Source organism: Struthio camelus, chromosome 2 (genome assembly GCF_040807025.1).
Source record: "Struthio camelus isolate bStrCam1 chromosome 2, bStrCam1.hap1, whole genome shotgun sequence".
Classification (NCBI taxonomy): domain Eukaryota; kingdom Metazoa; phylum Chordata; class Aves; order Struthioniformes; family Struthionidae; genus Struthio; species Struthio camelus.
In genome coordinates this window covers 21,464,308-21,483,248 of record NC_090943.1, presented here as the reverse complement: position 1 = coordinate 21,483,248, position 18,941 = coordinate 21,464,308, and the positions used below count along the sequence as shown (strand labels likewise).

Genomic DNA, 18,941 nt, shown 5'->3' with positions numbered 1-18,941 from the left:
CGGGGCCGGGGCCGGGGGGGCCGGGGCCGGGGCCGGGTCGGCCGCCGCCGTGCCCAGCGCGGCGCGGTGGCTGACGGCGCCGGGGCGGGTGCCGCCCGCAGTGTTCGAGCAGTACCAGCGCGCCCGGACGCAGTTCGTGCAGGCGGTGGCCGAGCTCGCCTCCAGGTCGCAGAACATCGAGACCCTCCAGAACGCAGGTACGCGCCCCCTGCCCCCGCTGCGCGCCCGCGCCGCTCCCCGCGCTCCCACGCCGCGCGGCCCCGACCGGCCGGCGGGGGCGGCCCCGCGGCGGGCAGGCCGCGGGGCAGCGCGCAGCGCGGCCGCCGCCCGGCCGGGTGCTGGGTGCTGGGCGCCGCCGGCGGGGCCGGCAGGTCGCTTCGGGTTGGATCTGTCCCCCCCCCGCCCCGGCCGGCCGTTTAGTTCCCGACGAGCGTTTGCGCGCCGGGGTTTGCCGGTTCCGCCCGGCCGTGCGCTGCGGGGCGCGTTTGCCGAGCCCTCTGGGGCGAGAGCTAGCTGTACTCCTCGATCCCGCCTGCCAGTTGCCTAACTTGTCTGTAGTTTTAGCTCTGTTTCTCTTTTATGTTGTAAGCGTCTCTAGCTTTGGTCTCGTAAGGATTCTGGCTTATTTCTATAAGGAGGAAAATTTGTCAGCATAATCCGTTTTGTAATTTACTTCCCCGTGCCTCCAACGCCGTTTTATGGACTGTACGCAAAGTAGAATTCGTAGTGAAGCTAGCACTGATTTGCAAAGGAAACTACTTCAACTAGTTTTTTACTAGCTTCACAAGTTATTCATAAATTCCTCAACGCTTTTCACCATCGGATGTGCTCAAGCTTACAAGAGATTTACTTTTGCTGTGTTGCTCTTGGGAGGTGTCGTGAACCAAATTGAGAGTCTGTAGCATTAGGAGCCGATGGAGCACTCCTACCAGCTGCTGTGGGGCTGGCATCCGGCTGACCTGCTCCTCTTGTTCAAAGTTCCCGAGTTGTTTAGGAAAAAGAGGAAAAAGAAGAACCACTGAGTAACTGATATCTGAAAGACAGTTTGAAAAGTGCTGTAAAGGTGGGCTTAATTTACTATATGATATTCATGAATTGATTGTGTTTTGATTTGTCTTGATTTTGTTTTAAATACTTGTTTCTCAGATCTTCTAAAGTTGGCAGTCTTTTCCGAGATACAGGGGAAACAAACAAACAAAACCCCAAGAAGAAAACCAGTTTTATAAAATTACAACTTTGTGCTGAAGTAGTTTTGTTGAAAATTGATCACTTAAATAATTGTTAAAGACACATTTACTTTCATTATGGAAGTGATACACTAACTCCAGGCCTTTTATATTGCCTTGCTGTGTTTCTTGATTTTTATTTTTTTTGTTCATTTTCAGTGAATTATTGCTACCACTTTAATTTATATTAAATGGGACATTTTGGTGACAGGAGTAGCTTATATTTTATTTGTGAGAAAAGACCCCATATGTCTGCTTACATTTCTGGAGCTATTAGCTGCCTGCAGAGAGAGTCCCCGTTAAACCTGAGTTCTTACACTGAAGTACTTTCAAAAATACAGAAAGTTTCTGTTTTAAGAATGCAAACAAAATGCCAGGCTAACTGTAATTACATTGTATTTCTTGTTCTTAAAATATTTTTTTGAAGTAATCTGAATGGTAGCTTTTCCTCAGAACTGGACTGGTACTTGTGTAGAGGAAATAATTGGTTCAGAGGCCTGAAACTATCCTGTGAGTAGCTGAGGTTTGCTCTGAGGGTTAAGTGCATAAGGAATGCAGAATCAGGCCCTGGGACAGTAATGTGGAAAAGGGCATTTGTGTAGCATATGATCCTTCTTGGCTCATTCTGTTGCTGAGCTGCTTTTTCACAGGCTTTAAATATCTTGTGAGATGCTAGAAAAGAGGGCAATGTCTGCAAATGCAGTGTTTCCTTTCACAAATTATTTGAATTACAGGGGCCCACAAATACTTAACTCCCCTTTGCTGATTCCTATCTTTAAAATCAGTTCATAATTATAAAATGGTAACAATAGTTGTTAGTTTTGACCTTTTCTGGATGTGCCAGAGACAGGTTTTAAAACCTTGCCCTATATGAGATGTAGTTAACTCCTTTAAAAAAAGGACCAGTACAAATATTCGGAGACATAGCTGTCTAGCAGACAACTGGCATGCCTTTTATGGTGCTGATCTAGTGAGCTGCCTCTAATAAAATTTGAGAGCAATGATTTGAGAAACAAAGATATCTGTCTATATATCTATCTATCTATCTTTATATACAAGATGGGAGCTATTTGCTTATTCTGGTAAAGAAAGTTAATTATTCCTTGAGATCACTGTTTTAAGAAGATGCAGAAAGTCTTTGCCTGCTGTCATTTCCTATTAGCATTAGGAGTCAAGGGCACTTGGCAAGGTTCTTCTATTGGATCTCAAAGGTTGCTAGGGTTCAGTCTTTTTCCATCTGAAAGAGAAGGCAAGATTACATTGACCTGAATTTGAGCAAAATTGAGCCCTTAAAGTGTACTGTGCTGTATTCCTGCGTTATTTGCCTTGGCTTACGTTCCCAGAATATTCAAAATTTAAACTGGCAACAGTGAAAGATCAAAGTGCTCAAGGAGTAAAACATTTGATCCCACTTGTAGAAGTCCTTTTGATAAATTCTTAATGTCATATTAAAAGTTAAATAATAGTTTGAGACCTTCTTGTTCTTTGTGAAAGTGTCTCTGGACCTGCTAACATTATGCAAGGTGGAAGCGTGTTTAAAAAATAACTGTTGACTACACTATAAGCACTGCTTACACAGCATCAAAACAGAGAAATGCGGCTGTATTGCTGCACGTTAGGAGGTGGCAAACTGCAGCATGGAAAGGGAGCGAGAGCCTGGGGTCAGAGGTGGGAGTTTCTTATGCTAGTTTTACTGCTGAGAAACCTTAATGTCCTGCTAGCGTGAGGGCTCCTGTGTAATCTGCAGGGACGCTAATGGGGACTGGCAAGCTGAAAAGAAGGTCACAAAGAGGAAGCGGGATACCCACCTTTTCCCGATGCATCTTCCTTCTGAGGCTTCGCTATCTAATCACACTAGCTCTTGGAGCTGCCTTTCCCACCAGGCAGGAATCCTGAATTTAGTTGCCACCAGGGAACTAGAATCTGGCCCTGGACTTTTGCTGAGACCCTCACCTGGCCCCGGCTCTGTCAAGGTCAAGAACGTCCTGGGCTTCTAGTCCGTTGGAGTACAGCTGCTTTCAGTGACAGAGAGATCATTGCAAGAAGCAGTCAGATAAATTCTATTTTCAGAACTTCTTCCTTTTCCAGCTCTCTGTGCTGCTGTGGTGAGTTTTGATAAGGTAGTTCTTTATGATTAAATACTACCATGAATAATAATTGCAGGATCTGCCCTTTGAATGTTTAATAATGCTAATACACAAGTTAAAAAATCCTCCTCCAAATACCCTAAGCATTTTTCATTTGGTAAATATACACTTGGAACAATGACAGACAATTCATTTATCAAATCTCTTTTCTAGAGGGCTCTTGACTAATGGGAGAAGCTACTTTGACAGTAACAATTTTAAACATATTCTGTAAAAATAAATCTATTCCTCTGGCAGCTACAGCCCATGAAGTCTGGCACTGGAAGGCATTATTGAGCCCCACAGTCCTTCCTCCTTCCAAGTTTTCAGATCCTAGAAATGGACCTTTTTCAATTATGACGCCAGATGAACTTGAGCCCTCTTCCTTGCACTGAGAGTCAGGCAGCTTTTTATCTTTTAGAAAATTTAGCAGAAAATTAGAACTGACTCCAGTGCATTTCTAAGAGATATAGTCATTGAGGGCCTAGTTCTGCTTTCTTTTTATGCTTTGTGAAGTGCAGCACTCTGTAAATGGTCTCTTTGAAGCAGAATGTTTTCTGAGGAATTTACAATTCAGTATGAATAAATATATCAGAATAAGGCCTGCATTACTCCTGGGTACTCATTTTTATATTCTCTGGCAGTATTAATTAAATTTTTATACTTTATTTGTTTTTGCACTAGAGCTTGTGGTGATGAGATTGTTGCTTTTAAGTTATTTAAGGGTATCATTAGGATTAAGAAACGATTTTACTCCAACAACTTAGCTTTTGACTTTAAAGATATCACAGGATCAGCTCTTTAACTCATTTCTTGAGGCTAAATCACGGTCTTTAGCATAGTGGCTATGGAAGTCATACAGAAAACTGAGTCTGGAATATGGAAAAAAATTTGAAGCTGCATAGTCTAGCAGCTTGTGTGTTGCCAAGGGACTTGATACTGGGACCTTCAACACCCGGGTTCCCTTCTTATTTCTGCCGGTGATTTGTTGCATCATCTTGGGCAAACTACTTCAATTTTCTGTTCCTTTGCCTTACCTACTTGCTGGTCAGTCTTCAGGATTTCAGAAGCCAAGTTCCAAAAATGTCAGTGTGCAGGAAAAAACTCTCCTGTTGCATCTTCTACCGTGCTCCCGTTCTACCAGCTCACAACCCCTTCTCCCGGTACCCTGCCTGTGTCTCCTTTCCCTTCTGCCCAGCATCAGGGGACTTCTCAAGTCCTTGTACTTCCCCCATACAAGCTGCACCCACCTGTGCGACTGAGTCCTCTCCACCTCTTGCACCTTTACTTGTATTTTCCTGTATCTGTTCTCACAGTCCACCCTGGCAAGAGGCTGCAGCTTGGGAGCCAGGCTGGCCTGCTTGTAACTAGGCCTCCATCACAAGCGCTTGTGGCATGGCAGCTTTTTTTCTGCTTCATGTTCTCTCTCTCTGTCTCTGTCTCTCTCTCTCTCTTTTTTGTTTTTTCCTTCCAGCTAAAGGTGATGTCATGAGGAGTAGTTCTCTCCTGGCTCCAGAGCTATTCCATTGGTCACAATCTTTAAAAGCTGTATTCCCAAATCTTTGGAGGGGTTTCAGGAATCTTTATTTTTGAGAAAAGCCTGTTTAGATTTATTTCCTCCATGCAATTACACGAACTTTTTTTTTCCCCTCGTACTTTTTTTAGACTCTTCCTTTTAGCATACATATTTTAAATGTACCTATTTTAAATGTGCCGGTTGGACACTTGGCCCTGTATAAGGAGGATCAGGTTCTGGGAAAGGATTTCAGGATGCAGTTCTGCATTTTAAGGAATATAAAAGAATGTGCTCTGATCAGGCAGTGCTTTGTAAAAAGCCTGCTGGGAGCATGGGAGGTACAGGGAGGAGGGCTGTTGAGTCAGCTGCACAGAAAAAGAGCTGCTCTCTTAAAAAAACATCTGTGTTCTTGCACTGTTTGGATCTTGCAAGGGGGACAGACTCCAGTGCTCCCATGTAGCCTGTTTCAACATTTGGGTTTATGCACCTCAGCTTGTGAAGGATGCACTGACCTTTTTTTGAGGTGAAAGCTTTGCTGAGCCTTAGGGGGTAGGAAATAGAAACAGGAGAAGTAGGAGAGAATTGTGCAATAGGGGATGGAAGGCAAAAGGTCATCTTTGGAGCTGTGGTAGGACAAGTCAGGAGAGTGGCTGTTTCCCCGAGGCTTGCTGATGTGGTACATGATGAAAGAAAGGAGGCCATGTGTTAAAGAAAGTACCAGAGAGATGACAGGAGAGGAGAAAGAAAGTATTTCCAAAGCCAGAGGACTGTCTGCTTCTGAAAGTCAATGAGCTGAAAACTCAACTGCTCTGCTGCTGCTCCACGATTCCTCCTCTTCTCTGCCTCCTGGCCTGTTTGGAGATTTGCAGGTAGAAAATTCAAAGGTAAAACTTGTTGGCAACATCTGTTTCATCTCAAGAAGTGGCCTTTGGAAGGAAACCGCTCCTTGTGACCACCTTGGTGTGTCTGAAGAATTGTGTGGAAATGTTGCTGGTGGCCACTAACTAGTTCTGTGAAGGGCATTTTCAGAAACTCAGTCATACTGGAACAGGATCAGTCCTGTTCCATTAATGTAGAAACAGGGTCTGGGAAATGATAGCCCAAATCAGCTTTTAAGGAAGGAGAAACTTACTGCTCCTTGTTCCCTCAAAATTCTCTAGCCCTGCTGTCAAGGTGAATCTGTGCTATGTTCCCCATCATCTGGTAATTGTGTAACAAATTACTTGATTACCTAGAGTCTTTGTTACCAAACTGTATTTATGTCCCCTTTGATCTTTGAAAGATTTTAGTGCTAATGTGCATAGAAAAGCCACAGTGCGGAGTCCTTCCTTGGGCTGAGTCATGCCTGAGAAATACATACTTGAGACACATGTACTGTGCAGCTGCTGGAAGAGGCAGCCTCAAGACAAGCGAGGGAAAGTTCTATTTCTCACTCTTCATCTGGGAACGTGTCTGAGGTCTCCTGCTTAAATCTTGCTGCTATGCTGTTTCTAGAAAAAGTCATTGAAGACAGGGAGCTGGGGTGACACAGAAATAAGTTTGCACTTTATTTCCTCGTCAAGTCATTGAATCTGACATCAGGACTCCTGACAAATCAAGGTTATATGATGAATGCTTGAGCATTATTGTTAACTCAGTGAATGTTCTTAGTGTAACATGTAGCATACAAAAATGAGAAGACAACACTACATTTAGATTCAAGGGATAAGTTAGAAAGACAGTATCTTCGAAGAGTATACCAAAGAGACAACAAAACTAGCAGAGAATTACTTTTATTTCCGTTTTAAAATTTAAAGGCTGAAAAATCCTATTTTTAAGGAAGAAGAATAGGGGAGAGAAGTGGTCATCTTTTAAGGGCAGAAGCGAAGAGAATTTGCAACCTAGAGTGATATTTCTCGGACTTGTGTCTAGTCAAGTTTGACGAGAGTTTTTTTGGTGGGGGGAGGAAATTTTGCCAGACTTTCAGGTGTTTTTCCCTAAACAGTTGAAATAACCAAACAAAGGCTGCTATCTCCAGCATAGTTACTGTTTTTTTGGCTGAGGAAGCTTGGAATGAAAAACTTGGAACCTGCTGCTGCCCTGAGTTTTTTCCAGATACAGATAGGCAGCAGCCGGCACTTGCTTGCTAAAAGAAAGTGAATCAGGCCTGCGCACAACAACTCCACTTGAGAAGTGTGTGCTAAGGGTAATTCAGCTTCTAAAGTGTGTCATTCTTCAAAACAAGTGAGTGAGAAACTGAGGATAGAAAGGGGAATCATTCCTTGCCCAGGGTCAGTCAAGGTTATGTGATGCAAGAAAGACTATTTGGCAGTAATTCTTTGTTACCCTATTTCTGAGTTGCTTGTGGGAACTCTTCCAAAACAAATCTCGTCTAATGGTCCAAATACCTTATTTTGTGGTTCTTTACTTTCTGTGTAGCAGCCTCTGAATTAGTGAATTTCCCACTTTTATCAGAAGAGACTTACTTAGAAGAAGACCAAAGAGTTCCCCTAAAGTTTTAGGCAAGGCACTGCTGCACCCTGGCCTGTATAGCCCAATTCATTTGAGTGAGCAGTAGAGGTAAGAGGAAATTGTTGGAAGTTTCTTATCTATTTTCGTACTTTACGGCTCAGGAGCTTTAGGGAGCTTTCTGCTCCTTGAATAGAGGAACTCACCAAAGATAAAATAACTGGGTTGGGCCCCGGACAGGAAAACCCCTTTCCATGTCAAGGACATCTGTTCCTTCCAGCAGTGCCTGCAAAGCTTGTGGAAGGGAAGGTGGGCATCTTTGCTTTCCTGTGGGTGTTTAGTGGAGAACATATAACCTCTGATTGAGGCTATACAACTCTCAGAATTAATGCTTATTTATGCTAAGTGCTGTTAAGAGAGAAATGCTCAGTTTACTGAACATGTGACAACACTGAAAATGATGAAAACTTCTCAAGCAGTTGGTCTTGCAGAGGGGTCAGAGATGATGGATAGAATCTTGCTGCAGAGAAAACAGACTGATTTTTAGATGATGTAGGAAAGAGAGATAGAGGCTTTTAATTATGTTCAGTGCACAGGCATAATCTATGACTACACACTGCTCTCAATTCTCAGTTAATCTGATGTCAATATAAGGCTTGTAAAGCAACAAGAATTGATTTTTTTTTTTCTTTTTCTTGTGCCACCAAAGTGCTTGTCATGATAATTATTTGTTCACTAACTTTTCTCATATTCAGGCATCACTTTGGGAAAATAAATTCCCCTTGAGGGTTAGCACAGTTTCTATTTGTTTCTAAACCTTTTTTATCTATTCCTTTTTTTTTTTTTTTAAATCTGTTTTAGCATCTTGTATCTTTTTCCAAACATTTACTCTCATTTCACTTTTCATCTCTTTCCTCACTTTCACTTACATCAGCTAAAATAATTTGCAGTGGAACATTTTGTGCTGACACTTAAATGTCATCACCCTACTTTACATGCTTTATACTGCAGTGAAATAAATGATTTTGGTCATAGGGAGACATGCTGCCTGCCAATATTGTTTCAGGCTCAAGGTTTTTGGCATGTTCTGGAAGTGAAATCTGTATCAGCTGATCTTGAAAATACAAATCATATAAGTTTCATGTTTTGGTCAACTCAAAATGTATGTGAATGTAAACTTTTCAAAAAGTGATTTTACATTTTACAGTGGCTGGGTATATCATGCAGGCCAGAAACATGGTGCATGGTCTGAATCTAGCTTATGGATTCCTTCCATCTACAGTGATTCTAATCTATTAAAATATTTGCTGAATTTTGAGGCCATCACCATTTGTGATTAAAGGATGAGGGATACATTGTACAATTAATATCTTTTTCTCTTTTGGATGACTTTATACACAAATCTTGCAGCATGACTTTGAATGGAGATGCATGCTTCCTGCTGAGACCAGGTGAGTTGGATGTCAAACTGGCTAGAAATACTTGTGTGACACATTTCTCTGCCACAAAACAGCAATTTCTTCAAACATAAACTTGTTCTGGAAATATAGTAATACAGAGAAAACTCTTGAGAGAGGAAGATTCTTCAGCTTAGGATGGAATTATCAGTCAAACTAGCACAGTCTGACTGCCTTGCCACCTTGGTAGGGCCAGTTAGGCAACAGCTTGGTACTTACTTGAGAAAAATTGAATTTGAGTTTGATTCAGTGTGGGGTTTGAACTGTCTCTCACATCCTTACTGAATCATCTCAACTTAAAAGTCTCAAATGTAATATTTGTAAACTAAACACAAGCATCCTACTTTTAACTATTGCTGCTTAAATATCTCCAGTCTAAAGAGTCAGAACAGCAAGAGGTCCCTGTAGGGATTTCAGCAGGTGCTTGACCATGCAACTTGTGTTAGAGGGTAAGAACAAGAAAATGCCCTCCTGTAGAGGGTGCAGGTGACTTACTGGAAGATAAACTGACAATAGAAGGTATATGGTGTTGGCATCAAGTCATGTTTTGTTTGTTAGTTTTTCTTTTCTAATTTATCCTATAAAGTACTTAGCACACTTTGATATGAAGCATGGTGTACTAATGAGACCACGCACACCATTTGAGGGAGTTTGTGAGAAGATGTCAATCTATTGGCCACATCCTGAAGCAGTAAGTGATTCCTCCAGTGCTGAGTGAACTCCCATTGTTCTTGTGATGCTGGAGTAGCTAGACCCTGACTGTTAGTATGCAGGATGCCTGTTTTAGCTCCCATTGACTTTGACAGGAGCAAGAGTAGGCCCCAGCTGTACTGCAGACCTATTTCCGAAGGCTCTACGTGTACATGTTAAAATGATGCTTGCTGCAGAGCCATTTTTAGTGCTCTGGAGTGCTATTTAGACATCATAGTTTTATCTCACTCTTCTCCTTCTATTGTGTGTCCCCATGAGACCTGTATTCTTTTGGCTTGTGAACCTCCTGGGAAGTCATACCCATCACGGCTGTGTAGCCTCTGTTTGTAGGAGTGACTTTCCCAGAAGAACGTTGTTAAGGGTCTGCATGGCCTCTGGTTTTTTTTTTTTTTTTTTGTTTTCCCTTGTTCAGAGCCATCTATAGATTATTATTTTATTTTCTGCTTGCTGGGAGCAATTTTTTTAAAAGTTAAAATAGTAAGTGTTTTCTGTGAGAATTTCACTGCTGCTCAACCTGATTTTTGTCTTCCTAGGGTGCCCTTCTGTACAGGCCATGGGAGTACCTTAATATAGTCTCCATCCCTTTGGACTATTTCTAGGCCCTTAGTTTTTCTTTTCCTCTTATCATGGTGTGGCTGGTCAACATCTTCTGGTTGTCATCTGCGAGTAGGCAGTGAACCCACCATTGTAGGTCTGTTGTACCAAAAGACCTTTGTTTGGTGCAGACATGGCTTATGAGCATACACAGCCCTTGAGAAAGAAAGTTTTATTTTTTTCTTGTGGCTCTGGTCAATCAGCTAAATCCTTATCTGATGCAAACGAACCTAGTGGAAAACTCAGATGGCTGACGGAAAAATTTCTAATCATGTCTTTGAATGTTCAGTGTTCTGATGTAGCACTTTTGCAGCTCCAGAGGGCATTGCTTTCCAGTTGAGGTACTAAAGCATGGAAGTATTAATTCATGCATCTGGCTGGTATAGGGACAGCACTTTCAAAGAACTACTTGCAGTGCAATTAATTTCCTCTCTCCAGTCCTTTATAAATTGTATTCTTAATGCAATCATGTTTTTATTTTCAATTTTTTGTTTGCAGTTCCATTATATTAGAGTGTTCTCCATTATCAAAGATAAAACTAATTCAGAACTGCTCCCTATTAAGCTATAAACCTCCCTGCATAGTCTAAGGATCATGAAGAATTGCCATGTGTGTCAGACCAGAGATCAGAGCAGCTGATCTAGCCCGCTGTTCTGCCCCCAACAGGGGACATACCAGATGCTTAGGAAAGACTATAAGAACAGGAGAAGAGTACTCGTTCAGCCTCCAACTGTTACCAGCTCAGGGACTTCCTGAAGTATGCAAAGTTTCTATATATCTAGTAGCGTGCAATGGACTGCTGTTCTGAAAATCTGGGAAGACTGCACATGTGAATTGCTTTGGCAAGAGCTTCCACAGCTCTACTGCCTTTTTTGTGAAAAATCATCTCTTTCTGAATTGGGCCTCTACTAGCTTCATATCTTATTCCCTGGTGTTGGAAGAGTTAGTATTCAATCCCTAGCTGCCTGCTACATGCTAAACTAGATTCTGTGAACCTTGCTAATACCCTTACTGAACAGTCTTAGTTTAACGGTGGGAATAGCTTCCATATACAGAATGGTCATCATTGATTATCCTTGTTGCCTTTCGCTGTACCTTTTCCATTTCTATTGCGGAGGAATGGATTAGATGCAAAACAGAGACCATCACTATACCATTGCATAAATCTGTTATGTTTTCTACCCATTTCCCTAGCACTCTGTATGCTTCTGTGTGCAAACTTTCTTTTCTGCTACTGAGTAGTGAACCGATGTTTCCATGAAACTATCTGTCATAACCCCGAGATGTTTCTCCTGAGTGGTAGTGATCAGTTTGGGTTCCATCACTGTATATGTGAAGTTTAAAATTGGTTTTCTCATCCGTATTGCTTTGCACTTATCTACTTGAAATATCACTTGCCATTTTATCATCCAGTCATTCAGTCTCTGTAGTTTCTCATAGTGCCCTTGTTGGTACCACCTTGAATAACTTTGAATCACCAGCAAATATTCTCACTGCACTCTTCATGTCCTTTTCCAGATCATTTATGAATATGAGTATATTCAACAGCATATGCCCCAGCACAGGCTCTTGAGGAACTGCAGTGTGACCGCCTCTTGCAAGAATGGAATGTCTTCTCCTACTATTTCCTATTTTTAGCCAAATGTTTATCCGTGTGAGGACTTTCCTGTACCATGACTGCTTATGGTTCATGTCATGGCTGCTTACCTTACCTGTAATTTCAACAGCTTATGGGTATGCGTAAGAACCCCTTAGAGAAGGGACTTCATCTTCTTTCATATATAACATACACTGTGGACTGCAGTATAAACACATCATAAATAATGATGTTGTAATAAAGTCTTTAATTCTTCTGACTGGAATGTAATATGGTATGGCTATTGATCCTCAAATCGGTCACTGTTTGTAATAGGTGGAATTATTAGTAATTTGGTAGAATTCCATGCAGAGGTTCTGCTGGCAGACTGAGTAATGAGTGACATATCAGTGTTAGCTCACCAGAACCTCCAGATGGAGTTTCCTGTGCATGTTTACGTTGTTAACAGATGTGTTTTATGTGTGCTTAAATATAGCTTATTTCTACATGGCTTAAATATAACTTATTTCTACATGTGAAATTTTTATATTTCAGAAGTGTTTTATACCTATGAAAAATGGGCAGGAAGATTGTTATGCATCAGCAGTGCTCTCCAAGCGCCAACTTCATTTCAGGGGAAGTCCTCTGAATTTCCCATACGTTCCTATTATTTTTAAGAGTAATTTAGTAGATTTTTATGAATAAAGGCAAATGTTTAGAAAAATTTCCACTTATTAGGTGGGCTTTTCTCTTCCCGATGTAACTCAGGTGTGATGGCTTTGCTGAGACCTCTTTTGCTGGATGTGGTCCCAACTATTCAACAGACTGCTGCTTTGGCTCTTGGGAGACTTGCCAATTATAATGATGACCTGGCAGAGGCAGTAGTGAAGGGAGACATTCTTCCTCAACTTGTGTGCTCGTTGTCTGAGCAGAATGTAAGGCATCATATTTCTTAAGTAATATTTTTTTTAACATGGGGAAGGGGAAATCTTTCCATATCAGCTATCTGCTATTATTCCTAATGCTGCAATAAATGTACGGAAGTCAGAGACAACATGTATGTTTGAACTTTTGAAAGATCAGTTTGTATTGTGTGCATGAATTTGACTTTAAAATATTGTTTTACCTCTTAGCTCTTTGTATGAAAAATATCCATGGCACTATTGTTTTCAAAATGTTGAGTGATACTTTATAAAAGGCCCCTCTTTAAAAATGAGATAAATTGAAAGTAGTGGTGGCAATTGAATAGGATTTGTCATTAATACCAAACGCTTGTAAAATACATATAAACTGTACTTCTGTAGTGGAATATTTAATATCTCCAAACATAGCCATTTGCGAATCTGTAGCATAAAAATATCAAACTACTAACACAGGAAAATACACTGAAATGTTCTGATCTTCATGTTTGTCCAAAAAAAAAAAAAAAAGAGAGAAATGTAATCCAGTGCAGATAAATCTGATGGTCTCTGTTTCTCCCTTCTTGCCATTTTTCTTCAGTTTTTGCGTATATTCTAGTGTTTGGTTCCTAACCTAGATTAACAGAAATGCTTTTAAATACTGTTCCTAATGACTGGAAAAAGAAAGAAAGCTGAGAGTTAAATGTATTGAAATCACAGTCATACCTGGCTTGTATTTTTGATTTATTAGATTTAGGAAAAGTAGAATTTCAATAGAAATATAGCTTGTAAACTATATGTTTTCATTTCAGTCTTTTGAGAAAACCATAAATGTAAGTACTCATTGCATGTTTTTGTTGTTGCATATCTGACCAATGCCTATACGGTTAATTTTAAAAATGTATCAAAGAAAAGCATTAATGTCAAGATACTGGTATAGTAGGGAAAGAAAATTAAGGTTTCAGCTAGACAAATTTATAACCCTTTTGGTTAATTTATTTGTATTTTAAAGGGAGGAGGGGAACAAAAGTCTTTATCCTCTATTTTTTATTTGAGGAAAAAATCCTCCAACAACTGAGCCCTTGCTAAGTTTGTCTGAGTACCCTGATTTATCTCTTCCATGTTACTGCCTGTGCTGTCATTACATCTGTGAGATGGTTGTGATTCAGAATCACTTGGGGCAGCAGCAAGATTAGTGTGAGGTCATGGAAGGCCTCCTATGCCTTGGTGACTGAGGGCAGGCGAAGGAAACTCATTATCCAGTTCATGCAGAGTTTAGCAATGCATGCAGTTTGTTACTTCCCATAGGCCAAAAAAAAAAAAAAAGACACATTTCCATTCCACTCGCTTCTCGTGTATCAACATCTATACTTAAGGGGCAGATTCTCTGAGCACACAATAAATACTGATTCCACTGATCTGTGGAGAATAGTTACAGGGTCACATCCTGGCTCAATTGTTTGTCAATTAAACTGAGCAAAATACATAGCTTTATAATGCATTCTAACTATGCCTATGAATATGACTTGTTTGTAAATAAATGTGTTTGAATAATAACAAAAACCCTGCAGTATTTTTCTTTGCTCAGAGCGTAATTACTAAATGGGAATAACATACTCATATTTGCAGAGACATAGACTGGTGTAAACTGTCATAGCTTCACTAAATTCAGCAAAACTTGTGGTAATTTACACTAGGTAGTAGTAGGTACCCCTTTGTCTGTTCTGTTTCCCCAGCTAATGTTCCCCCTAAATAACGTTTAATATTTTGCTTGTAAATTATATATTAGCTTGTAGAACTTCGATTTTTGGTGTTAAGAAATTACGTCTATACTGGTAAACTAAGCAGGACCATGGCATAGACTCGAGTGCTGGAACATGACTGCGCCCTTAAATTGTTAACGTGCTTCCTGACGTGGTTTTGGCCCATGCTCACCAGCAAGCTAGCAAACTCCCAGGCAATGCCTAGTTATTGTTTAGGGGACAGCGTGGGTCAGGGACAGTTGCCAGTAGCATAGATGTATAGATGAAACCACCGTGCTTTGGGAGTAGTTTGGCTGTATAGACATGGTGTGCTGGGCCACTGCCCTTCAGGGCTGGAGAATGAGCCTGGGTCCATTTAACTTTGCAGATACCTCTCTATTGCCACATCTCCTTGCTTTCAGGCCAGCTTTTCAAGGGTGTTTGTGCATCTTCAGGATGCACCAAAGCACTCGTGGTTCTTTGTTTCTCTGGACTTGATCCAAAAGGAATGTGGTCTTTACAATATTTAAGTGTATATATTATGGGTAATATTACAGTGTAATATTTAGGTACCTTGGCAGTAGGTATATAGCACCATAAAGTTCCCAAGCTCCCTGTAGAGAGCAGAGGACAATCAAGTGTCTTGGAATGGGATTAAAACTGGCCACCACAAAGAGGGGCAGCCTTCTGGAGCGAGGCCACAGGGCTGGTCTGTCAACTGCCAGGCCACAGAGTATATTCCGGGCACATGGTCATGGCAGTAAATTATTTGTGGCCCAGTGAATTTTGCACACGTTGCTGCATGATGGCTTAAAGAGGGAGTTGAGCTGTCTTTCCTCAACACAGTTGTCTGTGGCCAGAGTGCTTTGCTTGGAGTCTGAGTTTTGAAACTTTAGGGCAGGGGAGGAAATCTAACCTTCATCTTCTGCATCCCAATGATGGCTAGAAAACTGCTGAAAGAGAATGTGAAATGTGAATTTTTGGGGAAAGCTTTTTTAATTATGCTTTTCAAATAAGCCACAGCCACCCAGGCAGTTTACATGGAACCCCATGAAGTGTGCAGCACAATACACTGCGTATATGCTGAAAGCACGTGTTTGGTCCAGCACTGGGGCAAATTGGTAGGAGCAACTAGACGTGTGCTTGGATCTTGCTTGAACGTGTGCATGCAGAGGTGCCAGGCTGCTCAGTGCTGTCAGAAAGGAGCTGGCTTTGGATACGTGCGGGAGCAGAACTGCAGGTTGCCTGATCAGAAGCGAGGAGTGTCCAGTGTTGGGTGTCCAGTAGGCTAGGTTTTCAGGATCTCAGCTGTGGACTTAGGCACCATTTAAGCATATCAGGATTCAAATTTTAAACCCTTTTTGTTGGATCTGATTCTCTGTGTTTATTTCCTGTTTGCAAATGTAAACAATGTTTTCTCATAGGGGTGATATGATATGAGTCTATATACATTAGAAATTGTGAAGCCTTGTGAATGTCACAGATGGGTAGAATTATTCTAGGCGTTTGCCCTGCATAACCTGTGTAATCTAGTTAGATATGCTAAGAGGTATTGTTTTTGCAGCTCTTATCACTCACTACTCACTTAAGCAAACAGATTTATCTAGATTATTATCTTTTCCCCATATCCTCTTAGCCCTCTCATTTTTTCTGTTTGTTTATGCACTTACTACAAATTTTAGATCATGAGCTGTTTCAGTCAAGGGCTGTAGGTTCATTTTTTTGTGTGATGTCTAGTGATTCTGATTTGGATCTGTATGAGATATTGCTACTACTAACAGTCTAATTTATGCAAGTCTGTACTGTATTATGTTTTGAATTACTTAACATTAGTAAAAACATTTTTTTTTTCTGATTTGTGTAGCGTTTCTACAAGAAAGCGGCAGCATTTGTGCTAAGAGCAGTTGGTAAACATTCTCCACAGCTAGCCCAGGCAATAGTTCAGTGTGGAGCACTGGAGACGCTTGTGATTTGTTTGGAAGATTTTGACCCTGGAGTGAAAGAAGCTGCAGCTTGGGCACTTGGTTATATTGCCCGACACAATTCAGGTAATACGTTTCATATGTATTTTCTTTCATCTTAATGCTATATTAAAGTTGTAATAAATCATGTTTTTGTAATTTTCCTTGTTCAGAACAAGATGCTTTTTCTTCTGCACTGTTATGAAATTTTAAATTTGGAATAAGAAGCTGCTGTAAATTTACAAATTTGCCAGTGCCGCACCATTAGCGGGAAGATAGTATATCTGACACCAACAATGTCAGACTCTGTGGGAGATCCTCTAAGAGGAGATGCACTGGACTTGTGTCCCAGAAGTTACATTCTGGTTTATTCTGCTTCATGAAGAAATTTCAGAATCTTTATGCATTATATAACTGGTACTGTGGAACAAAGTTCTGTTTGCTCCAACGTTCATTCCGCTCATTTTAGATATATAGTAAAAGAGGGAGCTCTAGGCGAAACCAAGTGTCATCCAGTTGACAGCACTGCCTGCAACTGCTAATGTGCCAAATTCATTGCACTGCTATAGCCAGTAGACCACGTTCTTCTCTGAGAGTCAGGAATAGATCCTAGGAATCTGATACTGAGCAGCTTACTGCTGTCTCGGATAGTTATGTAACTCACTGGTCGTGTCAAGTTCCTGTTCAAAAGCTGATCCACACAGCAGATAAGTCCTTTACTAGCTACTTATATAGTTCAAGTAAAAGAGTTTTGAGCTATGAATCAAAGAATTGAGGGAAGAAGCTGCTGGATGGGAAGGGTAGTTTAAAGTTAAAATTACCCCAGGATCACACCATTAGCTGATACATTCATTTATGTTTGGTTTTGGTTTTAAAATATACTTAGACTGGATTTGGAAGTGATTTTTTTTTTTTTTCTTAAAGCTATGTGAAGTGCTGGACCGTAGAAGGTATGGGGGTTTCCCCTTCCCACTTAGAGAGAGGGGTAATTTGCCGAAACGGGCTCCAAATTTATCAACGTTTGTCCTAATGGGCTTCTTTTTTCCAGGAAACAAAACTCATTTTTGGGGCACCTCTATGTGCTAAAGAACTTTTTACCTTTGGGTTGTTAGGTCTGAATCCCAGCTTTAATAGAAAATAAGCGTTGCTTCCACCTGAAGGATATTTGTTTAAGCGTCATTTGAAAGTGTTCACTTGTATAAATGTATATAGTGCAAGTAAGTGTCTATGTTACTCTTAACATAAACAGTTCTGTAGTTTTGTTATATCAGTAAATCAATATTGACTTGCCTTAATTGCCCTTTATGCTATTCATTGCCTGAATGCTGCCTGGCTGGCTGGGATCTGGTGATCCAGTTCACTCTGTAATAGCATTGTCTGCAAAGATGGAGATGACGAAAGGGTACCGAAGACAACAAACTCCTTATACAAATTGTTTTTCCATGAATGTGAACTATTTATTCACTGACAGTAAGTGGGTGTATCTCTCAGGTTAATTTACGGCAGCAACAGGAACAGCATTTTCTGAAATCAGGTTGAAATTGCAAGTGCTACCACACTGCAAGCTTCAGGGCGTAGACATCACTAGATGTAATCAGTAAAAAAAAAAATTTTTCCCCTGCTGCCCAACTACAAGTCACTTTGGGGGATTTACCTTCCTCTAAAACACAGCTACAGGAAGTCTCCAAACTGATGATTACTGGAGGTAAAGAAGGCTTATTGGGGAAAGATCACTCTGTGCATGGTATGTTTCTTGTACTCCTACATGCATGCCTCTGCAACAGGATATTGTTGGAGATGGGATACAAAGATAGATGGACCTGTTCTTATCAACATCTGGTGTTTACTGTTGAAGAAACTCTGGATTAGACTTGCATGCTTGTGTTGATATAGTGTGGCGGTTATGATTTTCTCTCATTGACTGTCTGTGGATACATATTGCAGCTTAAACCCTAAAAATAAGAGTTGGGTGTGAAATAGTTTCCCACACCTACAAAAGTTTTTTCATTTTCAAAAATTGTTTCTGTTCCAAACTGGGACAAGATTAAGATAAGATTTTTTTTTTTTTTTTGCTCCCTCCTAAAAAACAGTGTGTGTGTGGGATGTTGCTGCTTTGTCCCCAGCAGGAATAGTTCAATGATTAGGACACTTGCCTGGGATACTGGAGACAGATTAAAGTCCCAATCTGTTTTAGGCAGGATGTGAACCTCTGTCTCCTTGAAGGCAAGCAAAGGCTGAGAGCACTAGGCAGTAACTGTTCTGCAATGGGAGGATCTCTCTTTGCTTTTTTCAGAAATTCCATCCACGACCTACTAAAGCTGCTCTCTGAGATCTGTGATGTACGTTCCTATTAAAATACTTCCATTGTGAGAAACTGTGATTTTTTTTTTTTTCCCCTAATGAATATTTTCTGGTTAGAAAATGCCATACTATTTTCATACTGGAAGCACTCAAAATGCAGTTCTTCTTTGAATAGATGTCTGTAGAAATCGTTGGATTCCTGTGAGATTTTAGGTCAAGATAGAGGTCTCATGAGATTACAAGACATTAGAAATCCTGCCAGGTCAGATTCCAGAATTTAGCAATAGCTCGTGCAGTTATGTTGCTCATTTGCAGGTCCCCTTGAGTTGAAGCTCAGACACTGATTAACTCCAGCATATACAGATCAGTGTGCTGTAATTTTGC

At 40.8% G+C, this 18,941-nt stretch overlaps 1 protein-coding gene across 8 annotated transcripts in view; it reads left to right on the top strand.

The window, feature by feature from the left end:
- The window catches only part of SPAG6 (sperm associated antigen 6), a 46,703-nt gene that overhangs the window by 1,960 nt on the left and 25,802 nt on the right, over positions 1-18,941 (top strand). For 6 of the 8 annotated variants that reach the window (XR_011139592.1, XM_068934576.1, XM_068934578.1 and 3 more), the window contains exons 2-4: positions 102-197; positions 12,423-12,589; positions 16,160-16,343. Coding sequence is in view for 7 of the 8 variants with exons in the window: in XM_068934576.1 (XP_068790677.1) it covers positions 102-197; positions 12,423-12,589; positions 16,160-16,343 (447 nt within the window). In the remaining variant the exon portion in view is untranslated. Of the gene's footprint in view, positions 1-101; positions 198-873; positions 1,064-12,422; positions 12,590-16,159; positions 16,344-18,941 lie in introns of all 8 variants that reach the window. The other 2 variants (XM_068934580.1, XM_068934579.1) reach the window with 2 other exon arrangements.